General features: G+C 42.4%; 1 protein-coding gene across 1 annotated transcript in view; it reads right to left on the bottom strand.

The window, feature by feature from the left end:
• Tnni3k (TNNI3 interacting kinase) overlaps nt 1-15,498 on the bottom strand; it is a 311,536-nt gene that overhangs the window by 151,293 nt on the left and 144,745 nt on the right. The window contains 6 exon segments of the mRNA XM_085835372.1: nt 6,226-6,330; nt 7,059-7,253; nt 7,350-7,407; nt 7,501-7,593; nt 8,511-8,567; nt 9,088-9,174. Coding sequence (XP_085691498.1) covers nt 6,226-6,330; nt 7,059-7,253; nt 7,350-7,407; nt 7,501-7,593; nt 8,511-8,567; nt 9,088-9,174 — 595 coding nt within the window.

Raw genomic sequence — 15,498 nt, 5'->3', positions numbered from 1 at the left:
TTAATTGCAGTTTGGTATTTTGTACTCAATTGAAAGGCAAGTACACATGTCAAGTTAAAAACAACTATTAAAATTTTCTCCATTTTTCTTTGTTATTGCCTAAAAATCTATGCTGATTTGTTTAAGTGTCACCTTCAAAATTAAAATCCATTTAGCCCTTATCAGGTTTGTCTTTTGAAATTATCTGTCACTCATCACCAAAAAGTTTTCTGTTTTTAAATTATCTGTAATTATTTTCTTTTATATTTAGTGGAACAAGATGGCTCTCAAAATTCCAGCAGAGTCCTTCTCAGAATTATACTACAGGCTACTCAATTTTGCATTATAAAAAGAAACACTTGTGTGAACTAGACAGGAAGGGTTTGTTTTGTTTTATTGTGCTTTGTATTGAGTCTCAATATGCAGCCAAAGCTAGCCTCAAACTATTCCATCCAGATCTCTAATTTATAATCCTACAGTATCCACCAGGACCTGAGATTGCATGCATTCACCACCATATCAGGCCTAACAGAGTGTTTTTATAATCTACTTCTTATATAAGGAAATAAATATGGTATTTAGAAAAAGATACATATTCATGTATTACTTGATAGTATATAAAATGTGTGTGTGTGTGTGTGTGTGTGTGTGTGTGTGTATGTATTCCTATGGCCACTGTGAAGCGCTTGCTACTATTCATTCCTTATGGTGCTGCAGAGTGTTACAGTGCACTCATCAGGGGAGAAGAACATCCACTTGCAGTGATGGCACAATTTTCCAACAGTTTAGAAATACGCTTGCCTAAGAGAATAGATACCTGGTTAGTTTTAAACACAAAGTTTTTTAAAGCCATTAGCTGTAACTGTGACCTTAAGTACCAACTTCATGAAGTAAATACATAAACTGGGTCTAAGTCATTCCTTAAGAAATTAGAGCGTTCCTGAATAAAAACTGTGAGTAGTTTAAAAATATTTAAACTCTATGGGCCACCCATAGTGGCCTCCATCTTCCCATATCAATTAACTAAGACAATCCCCAGAGATATGCCCACAGGCCAAAGAATGCAGACAATCCCTCATTAAGATTCTTCCCAGTTGATTTCAAGTGGTGTCGGTTGATAATTAAAGCTAATTGTGACAGGTATCACCATCACCGAGCCTTCCCTCTCTGTCTCTGGAAGGACTTCATCTTCCATTAAAATGCAGTGTGAAGACTGTGGCAAGAAGCTGACTCTAGATTGGTCTCTTTGCCCAGTTTGTTTTCTGCATGATGGAGATGATTAATACTACAGATTCTGCACAAGCACGGCCTCCTTTTAGCAGAACCCTCCCATTCGCTGCAGGTGACCCTTCTCCTTAGTATTCATTGAGCACTGAAATTAATGCTCAGGGTATTATAACAAAAAGCCACAGAGAAGTCTTTCTTGCCAAGAGAAAAATAAGTTTGTTTGTTTTACCTTTTGCTAAACTAACAAGTGACCATCCCCAATATAGAAGTGTCCCCTTTCTGTAGGTTGACCAGCCATCTCTAGTAGCCTCCTCACTGTATGAAAGGCATTCAGAATTTCCACAAGACAATACCCAGAAGTAGCCATGACTATATAAACTACCCTCAACCCTTTTATGTTTTACTACAACGGCATATTTACAAATGCCCTGAGAACTTCTCTAAAACTACATTGCTTGAGAAATTTCCACATATGGATACAAGGTTCTGATCTCAGGAGATGAGGAAAGAGAGCAGGCTCTCTCTATCCCTGAAGCCCTGTGACATCTTGAGCTGTGGGGTAAAACCCTCTGTTATAAAACCATAAGCAACCAACAATCATATTGGTGTGATGGCAACTGGTATCTAAACTCTCCCTGCTTGCTCCAGGGAGACTTTCTGAGTACTGAGGAAATGCAAAGTGTGTGTTCATAGAAAAGACTCAGGCCTGTTCTTCTAGCTTTGCATCCTTAGTAAGCTTTCCACTTCAATGTGATGTTTTATTTGCTTGAATTCTCTTAACAGCTGCTTTTGAGCCATTTTGGTCCTCAGTCATGTGTTGGAGGATATTTGATCATGTTGTGACGCCCCAAGATTGTGTTATTTCCTGGAAAAAAAATCTGTTTCTTATTGTGGTGTTGCTCAGCACTTAACACATAGCTTTGGTCCTTAGTACCACTCCTTTAGTACATTCCTTTAATACCAAACAATGATGCTAAAGATAGTTTGTAGAAGTAAGCACCCATGTTTGAAAGTGGTATCTAATTGAGTGGCAGACAAAGTGATGAATCAGAGAACAATTTGACAGAATAGGATATTTCTAACTTTTATGAGAAGAGAGAGGGATATAGGGAGAGACGGTAGTTTTTACTGGGACTATTATACAGAGTACAGGCTGCAGAGAGAGAATGAGCTGTACAAAGGTGAAGATAGTGAGCCAGAAAATGAGAAGGAGCTATAAGATTAGAACATATTGGCAGAGTTAGCAGCCAAGCAGAGCAATTCAGAAGAAGCAGAGAGAAGCCAGATTGAATCAGTCAGCTTGAAGAGAAGTTTTGAGCCAGAACAGCTGAATTGACCAGCCAAGAAGAGACCACAAAGAACAAGAAAGGGTGAGAATATTCAGTGGTAATTTCAGAGGCTGGAAACATTCTATACCTAGATTAGATTGTATGGAGTTTAGATGCTTCCAGGACTAGGCCTAGGTTAGCTGACAGGAGCACGAAGTCTCAGAGGCAACAATTACTTCTGTTGATTTGAAGTACTGTTATAGTCATGTCCCTACCCAAAGTGGAGACTTAGTAGCTTCCGTATATTATGACATATTGTTTATGTAAATAAATGGTAGTAAGTCCTCCATGGTGTACTAAGCATGTGCCTTTGAGCCATGTACAATGTCCTATCTTGAGAAATGTGAGTGAAAATTTTGAGGTTGTTACTAGGTTGAAGATAAGCAGAAAAGGGTTTGCAAATCTAGGTAGGTGGCTATGCTTGCTTCATAAAATTTGAACAGTTTTGGAAAATTTAAGCACATTGGTTTGATTATACTCAGATAAAATAAGCTTGTTTCTCTTATACATTAAATGTTTTATTTTCATATGTAATCAATATTTATATTCCCAGTCCTGCTGAGTAACCGATGGTAACAATTTACACTTATCAACAAGATGATAGAATGTATACTGGAGAGGAAGACATGGCTAGAGAAAACTGGCAGCCATCTCTCCTAGAAACCATCTCTCCATCTCCATAGAAGTCGCCAAGAATGGAAAGTGATCTTCTCCATGCACTAAGTCCCCAGTTCTTTCTGGGATAGCTTGACATTGAAATCTTTTCCCTTAACTTTGTTAGTAAAGCTCAATTAATAAATATGTTTATTGGCCTAAATGTCTTGAAAAGGCAAAGAAAACTAAGGGACTGTAGGTAACTTCCCATATGATTTACTTCCAATGTTAGAGTCTACCAGCTCTACTTAGATGGTTTTCTCTCACCTGTTTTCAAGTCTTTGTCTTTCCTGGCACTTTATGTCACTGTTTCTAATTAACTTTTTGCCTAGATTCTGCAGTCACTCTCTCATCTGTCTTTTGACTAGGTCCTTGTTGAGAATCTATCAGGCATAGGATGGTCTTTCCATAAGATGACCTCAGGTTTGCAGAACACACACACACACACCCTGTCCCCAGGGTACCTTCTTGCTTATAAGAAAGCATCTAACCACCCTTCCTTGTCCAGCACGTTCTAATTAATTTCTTTTGGTTCCATTTTTCCATACTTCTTTCCAAGTATTCAGCCTCACACTTCACAAATGTGTGTGTGTGTGTGTGCATGCTAGTGTGTGTGTGTGTTTAACTTTTTGATCTCTATTGGATTACTCTCTTCCTACCCTTGGGATGTCCCTTCAGATTCATTCATCTGACTTCATTTTTGGTTCATCCTTGGTGCTGTCTCTAAGCCCCTCTGGACTGATATAACATTTTTTTTCTAGAATTTTATAGAAAATTTCACTACTTATTTTTTCATAGAACTTGCTGTTAAGTATATTTAACTTGCTTAAAATACATTTGGATAGACATTTCTCTTCTCTGTTATGATGTGAAATCTCCTGGGAAGTTGGAGAGTGGAGCATGTATAAGTTTCATTTTGCACATGGAAATGTACCATATGCAATCATCTGTAAGCATAGTGCACACCCATGTAGTAGTTGATTGAGTAAATAAAGTAATTCCTTAATAATTAAATCTTTTATATGACATCTGGGACTTAGCTGACTCTTATTCACAGTCAAGAGGTGGGAGGTATTGGCAAGGACTAGAGCAGTGACTGCTTGTCCGTACAGCAGACAAGAGTGGCCTTAGGTTTCACTCTTCAGAGTGGGAAATGAGTTTTCCACACCCACATTTAGTTTTCAGATGAAACTGATCTACTTTACACACTGGCCTTGATATAAGACTTAAAGTTTTCACAGTTTAAGACAAACACTGAAATCCCATGGGGTCCCAGCTCTGTGGAGAACTTTGATTCTATATTTGTTTCAGGCTCTATTCAGCATGAAAACCTTTTGCATGAAAACTAGGTGAGTGTCCTGTTCTGGTTTGTCTGAATATACATAAATATAAAGATGGCAGCACAAAAGAGCATGTCAGCTAAGATCATCCAATCTTGTTGTTCCACCTATAGGGTTGCAGACCCCTTTAGCTCCTTGGGTGCTTTCTCTAGCTCCTCCATTGGAGGCCCTGTGATCCATCCAATAGCTGACTGTGAGCATCCACTTCTGTGTTTGCTAGGCCCCGACATAGTCTCACAAGAGACAGCTATATCTGGGTCCTTTCAGCAAAATCTTGCTAATGTATGCAATGGTGTCAGCATTTGGAGGCTGATTATGGGATGGATCCCCTCGTGTCTCTAGGTGCGTATGTATCAGAAGATGGCCTAGTCGGCCATCATTGGAAAGAGAGGCCCATTGGTCTTGCAAACTTTAGATGTTTCAGTACAGGGGAATGCCAGGTCCAAGAAGTGGAAATGGGTGGGTAGGGGAGTGGGGGGAGGGTATGGGGGACTTTTGGGATAGCATTGGAAATGTAAATGAGGAAAATACCTAATAAAAATATTTAAAAAAAAAGATTATCCAATCTCTGGTTTTGTATGAGACAGAAGGACATCTTACATAGTAACTGAAGCTACCTGATGACCTAACCATTAGTCTGAGAATCCCAGTCACATGCTTGCCCTAACAGCAGGCACTTTCTGCCAATGTGTTCAGGAGACTTTTGTCACAGTGTATGGACATGCACAAATCTAGGTGGGATTGGTTAGATCATATATGTGGCCTGATGATGGAACCAAGAGACACAGATGATACAAGACATAAGAGGCACTGACAACATGACATGCTGTATTCTTTTACAATAAATACTTTTATAAACCAAATGAGAAAATAATAACATAATGGTAGAAAGTGCAATGCATTAGGTAAGTAAATCTGTAGCATATTTGTTAACTATCTTAAGTCCTGAGTACTATAGATAACTAACTACAGGTTATGGGTTTCTGTCTGATTGGCAGCCTAGAGGTTTTTTGTTTGTTTGTTTGTTTGTTTGTTTGTTTGTTTGTTTGTTTTGTCGTTGTTTTGTTTTTTGAGACAGGGTTTCTCCGTATAGCCCTGGCTGTCCTAGAACTCACTTTGTAGACCAGGCTGGCCTCAAACTCAGAAATCCACCTTCCTCTGCCTCCCGAGTGCTGGGATTAAAGGCGTGCACCACCACACCCGGCTCAGAGTATTTATTACATCAGCAAAGCATGAAATCATCTTTGGCAAGCAACAGTCTGTCCTTGATGAAAACATTATTAATTGCCCTATTCTGCCGGGCGTGGTGGCGCATGCCTTTAATCCCAGCACTTGGGAGGCAGAGGCAGGCGGATTTCTGAGTTCAAGGCCAGCCTGGTCTACAAAGTGAGTTCCAGGACAGCCAGGGCTACACAGAGAAACCCTGTCTCAAAAAACAAAAAAAAAACAAAAAAAAAAGAAAGAAAAAATTGCCCTATTCTATACACAATATCTTTTCTGGAATTTTCCTTAGATTTCCACAGTCCCTGAGAGGCAGTTACATAGCTTTGTATCTCTGTGAGACCATGGCAGTGGCCTGTTCCCTTTCCACAGTGTTCATAGAGAAAACTCTGATCTGAGATAAATCTAAGACATGTCCTCACTGTGTCCTCGTGAGCGGCAGAGTTATAAGTTCATCGTTTAGGAAAGCCTCTTACCTGTTCAGGTCTCGGTGTATGATTGGCTGGGTCAAGCTGTGCAGGTACTCCATGCCCTTGGCAACATCTACTGCAATGATTAATTTAGACTGCAAGTCAAGAATTCTAGAATAGAAAAGAGATTGAATGGAAAAAAGTGGTTGAAGCCAACACTCAGAATGTCCCTCAAAGGAAAACATCCCGTGATGTTTTATTCTGTGTAATTCTATCTAACTTTTTATTAACATTGAAGATGGAGTTAAATGTTCAGTCTGGAATACCTTTTTCCATATTTGGGAATTGCTTAACTAAATGTCAACTCAGATATATGACGTGTTGTTTAAAAATATACTTACTTTATTTTTAAATTTATTTGTGTCATACAAAAATCCATGATAATAACAGAAATGGAATGTTCTGGAGCCACTGAGTGAAACCACCCCATAGTTTCTGTCCACAGAGATCTAAGACATGAATTCAGGTCCAACCTGGGCAAGAACATTCTTTTTAAAATCTTTCTCTCATCAGTACTACAACCCTTGATGATTACTATGTTCTGAGCTTTTGTGCAATACCATGTGGATGTGTCAAGGTTAATCTATTTATAAGCCTCAGCTGGCTTCACATTCCTCAAATTTGTTACCCTTGACTTACTGTTTAAAAATATCACTTAAGTATATCATTTCTGGAAATATAATAATTAGCCATAAATCATCAGCCGTGTTTAAAATGCCATTCTTGTTAGCACTTAGACACGTCAGCAGGCAACAGGGTCCCTGACGGGAAGTCCCTAGGCATGAGATAAAGGTGGTTCACATGCTGAGTCCAAGGTGAGTGTGGACCACAGCCCATACCTCTTCTGTTCATGAAGCAGGGAGAACAGAGAGCCTCCTGAAATGTATTGTGTGACAATGGCAAACTGGCTGGGGTCATCCAGGCAGGCACCCACAAACTGAACCACGCAGGGGTGATTGAGCTGGCAGAGGATGGACACTTCTCGGCAAAACATATCCACGTCTGACTTGGAGCAGTAGGTGTTGGCTCAGTATCTAGGACAGGAGTGAGGACACGTTCTTGTCAATGAGTTTTCAGGGGCCCAGCCCCTGTTCTTTCCAGCTGATGACGTGCTTCATCTGCTTACTTACCGTTTGATTGCCACTATTTTATTTCTGCATCGCCCTTTATAGACTTTCCCAAAAGAACCTAAAATTATTTAAGAGAAGTTGATAAATGTTTACAGTTGACTGTGAGTCTGAGGTTGTTAAAATGTAACAGGGATCTGGTTTCTTTGCTTACCTGAGCCGATAATCTCATGGAATTCAATTTCAGAGAGCTGCAGATGGAAACGGGAGGGTAATTCAGCCCTCAGGAGGAGAACATCTGCCTTCTCTGCGAACAATAATTGCCTTTTTATTTTGGGTACAGGATGTGAACACATGGCTATAAATACACAATGGACATGCTCTACCAAAGGTGCCTCATACCAACTGTAACTGATCACTTGGAGATCCTAAGACCTTTGCACATGTGGTCTGGGCTTGCATTACTAGAATGGTGGCCTTCTGGCTTAGCAGCACAATCTCTCTGGTCAGGGCTGACCTTATTTGTCATCTGACCTTCAGTTAACATGGCTAGAGACACAGCTATGCTCCAATATGGTTTGCCTCATTGTCTGAGAAATGGAGTTTCCATTTCTTCGGCCTCCATCAGTAAGGAAGTCAAATATCTATTGGTAAACTGGGTCTTTAGGGGCTGCTCATTAAGCAGCAAGTGATAAGCAGAGGAAGAAGTCTAAGGACATATTCCACACTAAAAAGTACTTTTAAAACTACAGATTCCAAGTGGTTAAATATTAATTTTTCATGGACTTGTGTTTAATACATTCCTTATCTAGTGATGTTAATTTCAACAAACAGTGGCATGCATTCAAAAAAGTAAACAAGGGTCACTTCTTTGAGAGATTTAAAAAATAGTAATTTATTAATTTGAATATTTTCTAAAGCAAATGATTTTCCAATTCTAAAAATATTAATATTTATAGTTTGTATTTTGTTCCAAATATATGTAAATAGTCCACTGTGAGTCTGAGCTCTCTTCAGTATGCATCAGTGATCCCCTGTTGTGACAACTGTGGACTAAGGGGCATGAGGGCAAGGCTGACTCTGAGAAGAAAGGTCTCCATCAGCATAGCTTATGATGCTGAGGTAGCCACCACTCAAAACATAATAAAGCAAAATATATGTCTGTGGTATTTAGGCAATAATCATCTTCAGCGATAAAACAACAACCATCCCACTTACAGGTACCTTTTGTCATGCTTTTAATCTTCCCCAAGGGGGATGGGACAGACACATAGGAGCCATCTAGAAATCAAGTTACACAGTAGAGTTGAAGGCAGCAATCATTTATTTCTCCTTAAAGTTCAACATGATAAACACAAACCAGCTTAAGGTTCCTATCTCCTTCTGCACAGGAGGCTGCAGTGCATATGTTTTTCTATAATCTACATAAAGAGGTCCTAATTCTGTTCTAGAAGACTCCAGCAGACGTACCTGCTTTAATTTGTATCTGGCTATGGGTATACTTTCCTTGTCTTAGTAAATTGCTGACATAGGAAATAACTGTTCTTTGCTTTCTTAGGCCTTCTGAGCCTTGTACCTCATGCCCATTCATTCCAAGGAATGCAAAGCTTGAATATTTATATTACGGTGGATTGTGGTGGCCATTCTTTGTGTAGCATCACCCAGGTATAAACTTTCACAAATGAACCTCATCCCTTGGCTCTATCCTCCTTCCTCATCCCAGAGGGACAATAACAGCAACACACATTTACCATTGAACTCAAGCTTGTGCAGCAATAAAAACAGAATAGCAAAGAGGTACCTCCTCCAGGCTGAGAATATTCGTTACATGGCAGCTCATCCTGGGGTCTCTTATAGTGCTTCAGGAGTGTAACAATGGCATCATGTCCTTCATAAAAAGACAAAAGGGATGAATACTTTTGACTTGATTTAGTCAACAAATCCTGGCTCCCTCCCTAAACCCACTGGATAAAATTTATAACATAGGCTATATCCAAGGAGACAATACATTATAATGTGGATTTAGTGTTTCTTTCATTCAAGTAACCAGCCCAGAGTATCCTAATATACTGTAGTGGGTAGCAGGGATACAATACACATGTGACTATGATTATGCTTGTAAGAGGATTATAAGGTAATTGAGCAAATAATTATAGGAATTAATCATGAGAAACTTTTGATTGACCAGATATGAAGTGGTGTGAGTATATATGGCCAGGACATGGTTAAGTGTCTGAAAGACACACATGGTATCTGAGAGAATGGGGCACCCACAGTGAGTAGACTTGGTACTTGGTTGGCAATCCCAGTAACACAGAATTGAGATAATAACATAGGTTTCTATGGTGGAGACAGCAGGGTGTACATAGATATCTGTAGTCCTCCTTCACAATGACTCTGTCACTGGGAATGGATGCCTACCCTGGGACACTTCTTTATGCGTCTTCTCTTCCAGTGTGGCTTTGTGGCATATTTACTGGGAACACAGGGGCAATGACATTAACATGTCTATGCTTTAAGACACAGGGAGCTGTTACTCTTCCAGTTGCCAGCTGAAGCCCAGGGCTCTGAGGTGGAAGAGGGTGGTAAGCTGCTCCCTCAACCTTGTTACCAGTCCTGGAATGTCACAAGGTTGAGAGACATGTCTCATTTTAAACTACTACCACTAGCATTCTGAGCTTATTAGCTGTGCCACAAATTATTCTTGCAAAAGATGAAAAATGTTAAATGCTTTTCAGAGAAAGCCATTGATTTTCAATAGAATTAAACCTTGACACTATTGTATGCTTTCACTATGAAAATAATCTACTGAAGCTAATTTGTAAAAGAGGCAAACAGTGGACCTTATAGATCTTGCCCAGAGCCCCGTGAAATGCAGCTGAACCCACTGTAAATGTGGCCAACTATAGAAACAGAAAAGCATAAATGTTTTCCTATCACAAATACCTTAAATTTAGACTGGCTTTGCACATGCCCGTTTACATGTAGAATGCCCACAGTAGAGCTCATTTAGTCAAATTTTCCCTTTAAAGGAGCCCACTGAATAGTGCTTTCATGAATGAAGAATGGAGAAGTCAACACTAGATTTACTAACATAAGACATTTTCACAAAGGGAACAATCTACCTCCAGATTCCTTAAAAAATATTGTGTACATGAATAATGAATTCTGTGAGAAAATCTATATATCAACTTTCTAGAAGTAAATGACTAGATTCTACATTTTATTGTCTTTAGATTTTGTAAATAATGATTTCTGTTTTTCCTAATCATGGATGTAGACTGTGTCAAAATTATGGGGACAAGCTCTAGTTATAACCAGTTAGCTTGGACTTTTTTTTTGTTGTTGTTGTTGTTTTGATACAGGGTTTCTCTGTATAGCCCTGGCTGTCCTGGAACTCACTTTGTAGACCAGGCTTGCCTCAGACTCAGAAATCGCCTGCCTCTGCCTCCCGAGTGCTGGGATTAAAGACGTGCACCACCATGCCCAGCTTGTTAGCTTGGATTTTGTGTGACCAGAACCATACCATAAAGCCTGAATGATGTTGGCCAACAGAACAACTTCTGATGAGAATCTGATAGGAAGGGGTAGTACATAACCTAAAAGTTCTGAGTTTGGAACAAGCATAACTTGACCTATTAACAACCTAAAGAAGGCATGGGTGAAGCAGGGCTGATGAAGATGAGGGTGGTGCATCCTGGCAGGGAAGGGGAGATAAGAACCCTGGGTAAAAGGGGTGCCCCAGGCTATCAGAAAGTGTCACTCAGCACATGAAGTGAGCATAGATTTCCCAGAGTCTATGTATGAAAAGCTATGTGGGAGGACCTTCATGATGGCTTTCTAATGAGTGCCTTGGTGTTGCTGATGAGACTTAAGACACCACCTATGTAGAGCTTACAAAGACAGGATCAATGTAGGTCATTTCAAAACCACCAGTTCCCAGGAATGGAAGGATATGCCTTACTTTAATTAAAAAGGAGAAAAAAAAAACAAAAACAAAAACAGCTTGCCAGAAAGCCAGGAAGGCTGCCCACTGCTCTTCTCCTATACCCAGTCCTACAGTCTGGTCCCTAGCATTTCATCATAACATCAGCTGTAGCCTTCCCCCTCACACCTACATCTGCTGTGCATCCCACAGAACATTCCCCCCAACCTCCACCACCCCATTTCTCACTGTATCTCTGACCTCAGTTCAGCAGGCACCCCTCTGATAACCCAAGAACCACTCCTCACAGGGTACCAAGTAGGCTGAAGGGAAGACCCATGCCTGTCCTGTTGCTAATGAGGGCCACGATCCTCAGTTTCATTGTCAGCTCTGTAGCTAGAAACCTGCTGTGGTCTGCCTTTCCTCTCTGACTCTATCCCCCAATAGATCACAAGACCTTCTTCAACTCTTCATTCCTCAACTCATCCCAACCTCCAACAACACCTCATTGTGAGTCAGTGGCTCAGTGGGATAAAAGAAGACAAATTTCTTTTAAAGGTGTCTAATAATAAGCCGCATTCTCCTTTGCACTCCTTTGCACTGCATCCACCCGTCATCTGGGTCATTTTCTTGCTTCCCATGGTTCTCTGCAGATGATGCAGTTTGTGAGCTGCAGTGCCCAGCAGCTCAAGTGTCCCTTTCTGTGTATCATTCCTTTAGCTTCAGGGTGTAAGAAGGACTTCCTGTGGTAGTTTAAAGGAGAACGGCCCCCATAGGCTTACGTTTGAATGCTTGGTCCATAGTTAGTGGAAGTGTTTCAGCAGGATTAGTAGGTGTGGCCTTGCAGGAGGATGTGTGCCACTAGGATTTGAGATTTAAAAGGCCTTTGCCAGACGAAGTCTCACTCTTTGCCTATGACTTTCCAATCACTTGTGATCCCTCAGCTTCTGCTCCAGCACCATGCCAGCCGGCCCATGGCAACATTCCCTACCATGATGCTTACAGAGTAAACCGATGAGATTGCAAGCAAGCCCCCAATTAAATGCTTTCCTTTAAAAGTTGCCTTTGTCTTGGTGTCTCTTCGCAGCAATGGAACAGTAACTAAGACAAAATCTTTGGAAATAAATCACCTTTTCAACTGTCTCTTACTAAATTCCATTTTCAAAGTGTGAACTTGACTCCATGATCCTCCAGGCATTTAAAAACCTTTCTTTTAAGAACTTTATTGTTACATACTTGGATCCAAAAAAATAAAAATAGGAAAGCCAAACCAGAATCTTTTTTTTATTATTATTTCTGTTTCTCTTAGGAGATACTCCCTCAAACCATACCTCAGAATTTATCCAGACACAATAGAGCCTACTTCACAGCTTTGTCCTCCCCATCATTCTGGGCCCCTCTGTGATCTCACTTTGCTGATGTAAATAGGACTATCCTGATTCACTGGGGGAGAATCTCAGTGGATCAGGATGTAGTATGGGTGCTCTCCCAGTAGATCAGGATGTAGTATGGGTACTCCCCCAGTGGATCAGGATGCAGTATGAGTGCTCCCCCAGTAGATCAGGATGCAGGATGAGTGCTCCCCCAGTAGATCAGGATGTAGTATGGGTACTCCCCCAGTGGATCAGGATGCAGTATGAGTGCTTCCCCAGTAGATCAGGATGCAGGATGAGTGCTCCCCCAGTAGATCAGGATGCAGGATGAGTGCTCCCCCAGTAGATCAGGATGCAGGATGAGTGCTCCCCCAGTAGATCAGGATGCAGGATGAGTGCTCCCCCAGTAGATCAGGATGTAGTATGGGTACTCCCCCAGTGGATCAGGATGCAGTATGAGTGCTTCCCCAGTAGATCAGGATGCAGGATGAGTGCTCCCCCAGTAGATCAGGATGCAGGATGAGTGCTCCCCCAGTAGATCAGGATGCAGGATGAGTGCTCCCCCAGTAGATCAGGATGTAGTATGGGTACTCCCCCAGTGGATCAGGATGCAGTATGAGTGCTTCCCCAGTAGATCAGGATGCAGGATGAGTGCTCCCCCAGTAGATCAGGATGCAGGATGAGTGCTCCCCCAGTAGATCAGGATGCAGGATGAGTGCTCCCCCAGTAGATCAGGATGTAGTATGGGTACTCCCCCAGTGGATCAGGATGCAGTATGAGTGCTTCCCCAGTAGATCAGGATGCAGGATGAGTGCTCCCCCAGTAGATCAGGATGCAGTATGGGTACTCCCCCAGAAGATCAGGGTGCAGTAGGAGTGCTCCCCCAGTGGATCAGGATGCAGTATGAGTGCTTCCCCAGTAGATCAGGATGCAGTATGGGTGCTCCCCCAGTGGATCAGGATGCAGTATGAGTGCTCCCCTAGTGGATCAGGGTGCAGTATGGGTGCTCCCCCAGTAGATCAGGATGCAGTATGAGTGCTCCCCCAGTGGATCAGGATGCAGTATGAGTGCTTCCCCAGTAGATCAGGATGCAGTATGGGTGCTCCCCGAGTAGACCAGGATGCAGGATGAGTGCTCCCCCAGTAGATCAGGATGCAGTATGGGTACTCCCCCAGAAGATCAGGGTGCAGTAGGAGTGCTCCCCCAGTGGATCAGGATGCAGTATGAGTGCTTCCCCAGTAGATCAGGATGCAGTATGGGTGCTCCCCCAGTGGATCAGGATGCAGTATGAGTGCTCTCCCAGTAGATCAGGATGCAGTATGGGTACTCCCCCAGAAGATCAGGGTGCAGTAGGAGTGCTCCCCCAGTGGATCAGGATGCAGTATGAGTGCTTCCCCAGTAGATCAGGATGCAGTATGGGTGCTCCCCCAGTGGATCAGGATGCAGTATGAGTGCTTCCCCAGTAGATCAGGATGCAGTATGAGTGCTTCCCCAGTAGATCAGGATGCAGTATGGGTTCTCCCTCAGTGGATCAGAATGCAGTATGAGTGCTCCCCCAGTAGATCAGGATGCAGTATGAGTGCTCCCCCAGTAGATCAGGATGCAGGATGAGTGCTCCCCCAGTAGATCAGGATGCAGTATGGGTTCTCCCTCAGTGGATCAGAATGCAGTATGAGTGCTCCCACATTGGATCAGGATTCAGTATGGATGCTCCCCCAGTGGACCAGGATGCAGTATAGGTGCTACCCCAGAAGATCAGGGTGCAGTAGGAGTGCTCCCCCAGTGGATCAGGATGCAGTATGAGTGCTCCCCTAGTGGATCAGGGTGCAGTATGGGTGCTCCCTTAGTGGATCAGGATCAGCATTATGAATCCTGACTGCCTGAGAGAGCAGCTGATCACACTCTTCATGTTCCTCTCATTGTAAAAGCTCTCTTGGCTCCACTTGCTCTGAGTAGTTTTAATTTCCTGCCAGTATGGTGGCACGATTTTCTGGCATTTTCTTTGGAATAATTTCTATCTAGAGCCTAATGAGTGCCTGAGTTCTGGCTGGTGATAAGCGAGAGGCTGCCAGGGAGGTGCCAAGAGGCTCCTTCTGCTCTGCCTCATCTCCTTCCTCCTGCTGACAGTTCTGAAGGCACGAGTGTAGGAGAGGATCCTTTGCTGGAAGCTCTCTGACAAGCCGCAGGGCAACAGGAAAGGAAGGATGCACAAGCCGCAGGGCTTGGTCCCAAGCCTGGTCATGGGGAGAGAAGCAGGAGCATTTACCTCGGAGTGTCATCAATTGACTCATGAAGCCAAGGCTCTGACAGTGGACAGGCAGATACTCACAGCCAACACGCACAGACATAACCAAGCTTCCACCGGTTAAATAAAATGTTCTCCTATAGCTAAGAATTTAGTGTGTACATTCAGGTATCCTAAACAGATGTCAGGTTGCTGTGTTACCAACTCAATTATAACAGCAGTCTGCATGTTCAGAGCTTCAGTGTCTGTAGCAGGGGGCTTGGCAAGTTTGACTTTCTACTTTTACTCTGTTGAAGAGTTATGCCACTTTCTAGGTCTGTGAGGCTGTAAGCCAGTCTCCAGAGATGTTAGGGTGAAAGCACAGTAATGTATCATGGTCTTAGACCTAGCTGGGTCTTCATGACTCTTGAGGAAGAAAATTTAGCTTTCATAGCATCTCTGTATCCTTGCCATTTCAACCTAGAGGCAATGGACAATGCTTCTCCTTGCCTGAGAGTTAGTTCAAGAGTAGACATGGAGGTCAGCTGAGTGAGGGTAGTGATGGCTACACCACCTGGAGTCTGAGATTGAGACCTTTTGTGTTCCAGGACTACAAGAGACATGGGAATTTGACTCCATTAGTCAGGAAAGTAAGTGTGTGTGTATGTGTGCATGCATGTGTGCACGTGT

The sequence above is a fragment of the Mus caroli genome, unplaced genomic scaffold (assembly GCF_978045245.1).
Source record: "Mus caroli unplaced genomic scaffold, Mus_caroli_1 scaffold_3, whole genome shotgun sequence".
NCBI lineage: Eukaryota > Metazoa > Chordata > Mammalia > Rodentia > Muridae > Mus > Mus caroli.
This window is presented reverse-complemented; position numbering and strand designations above follow the sequence as displayed.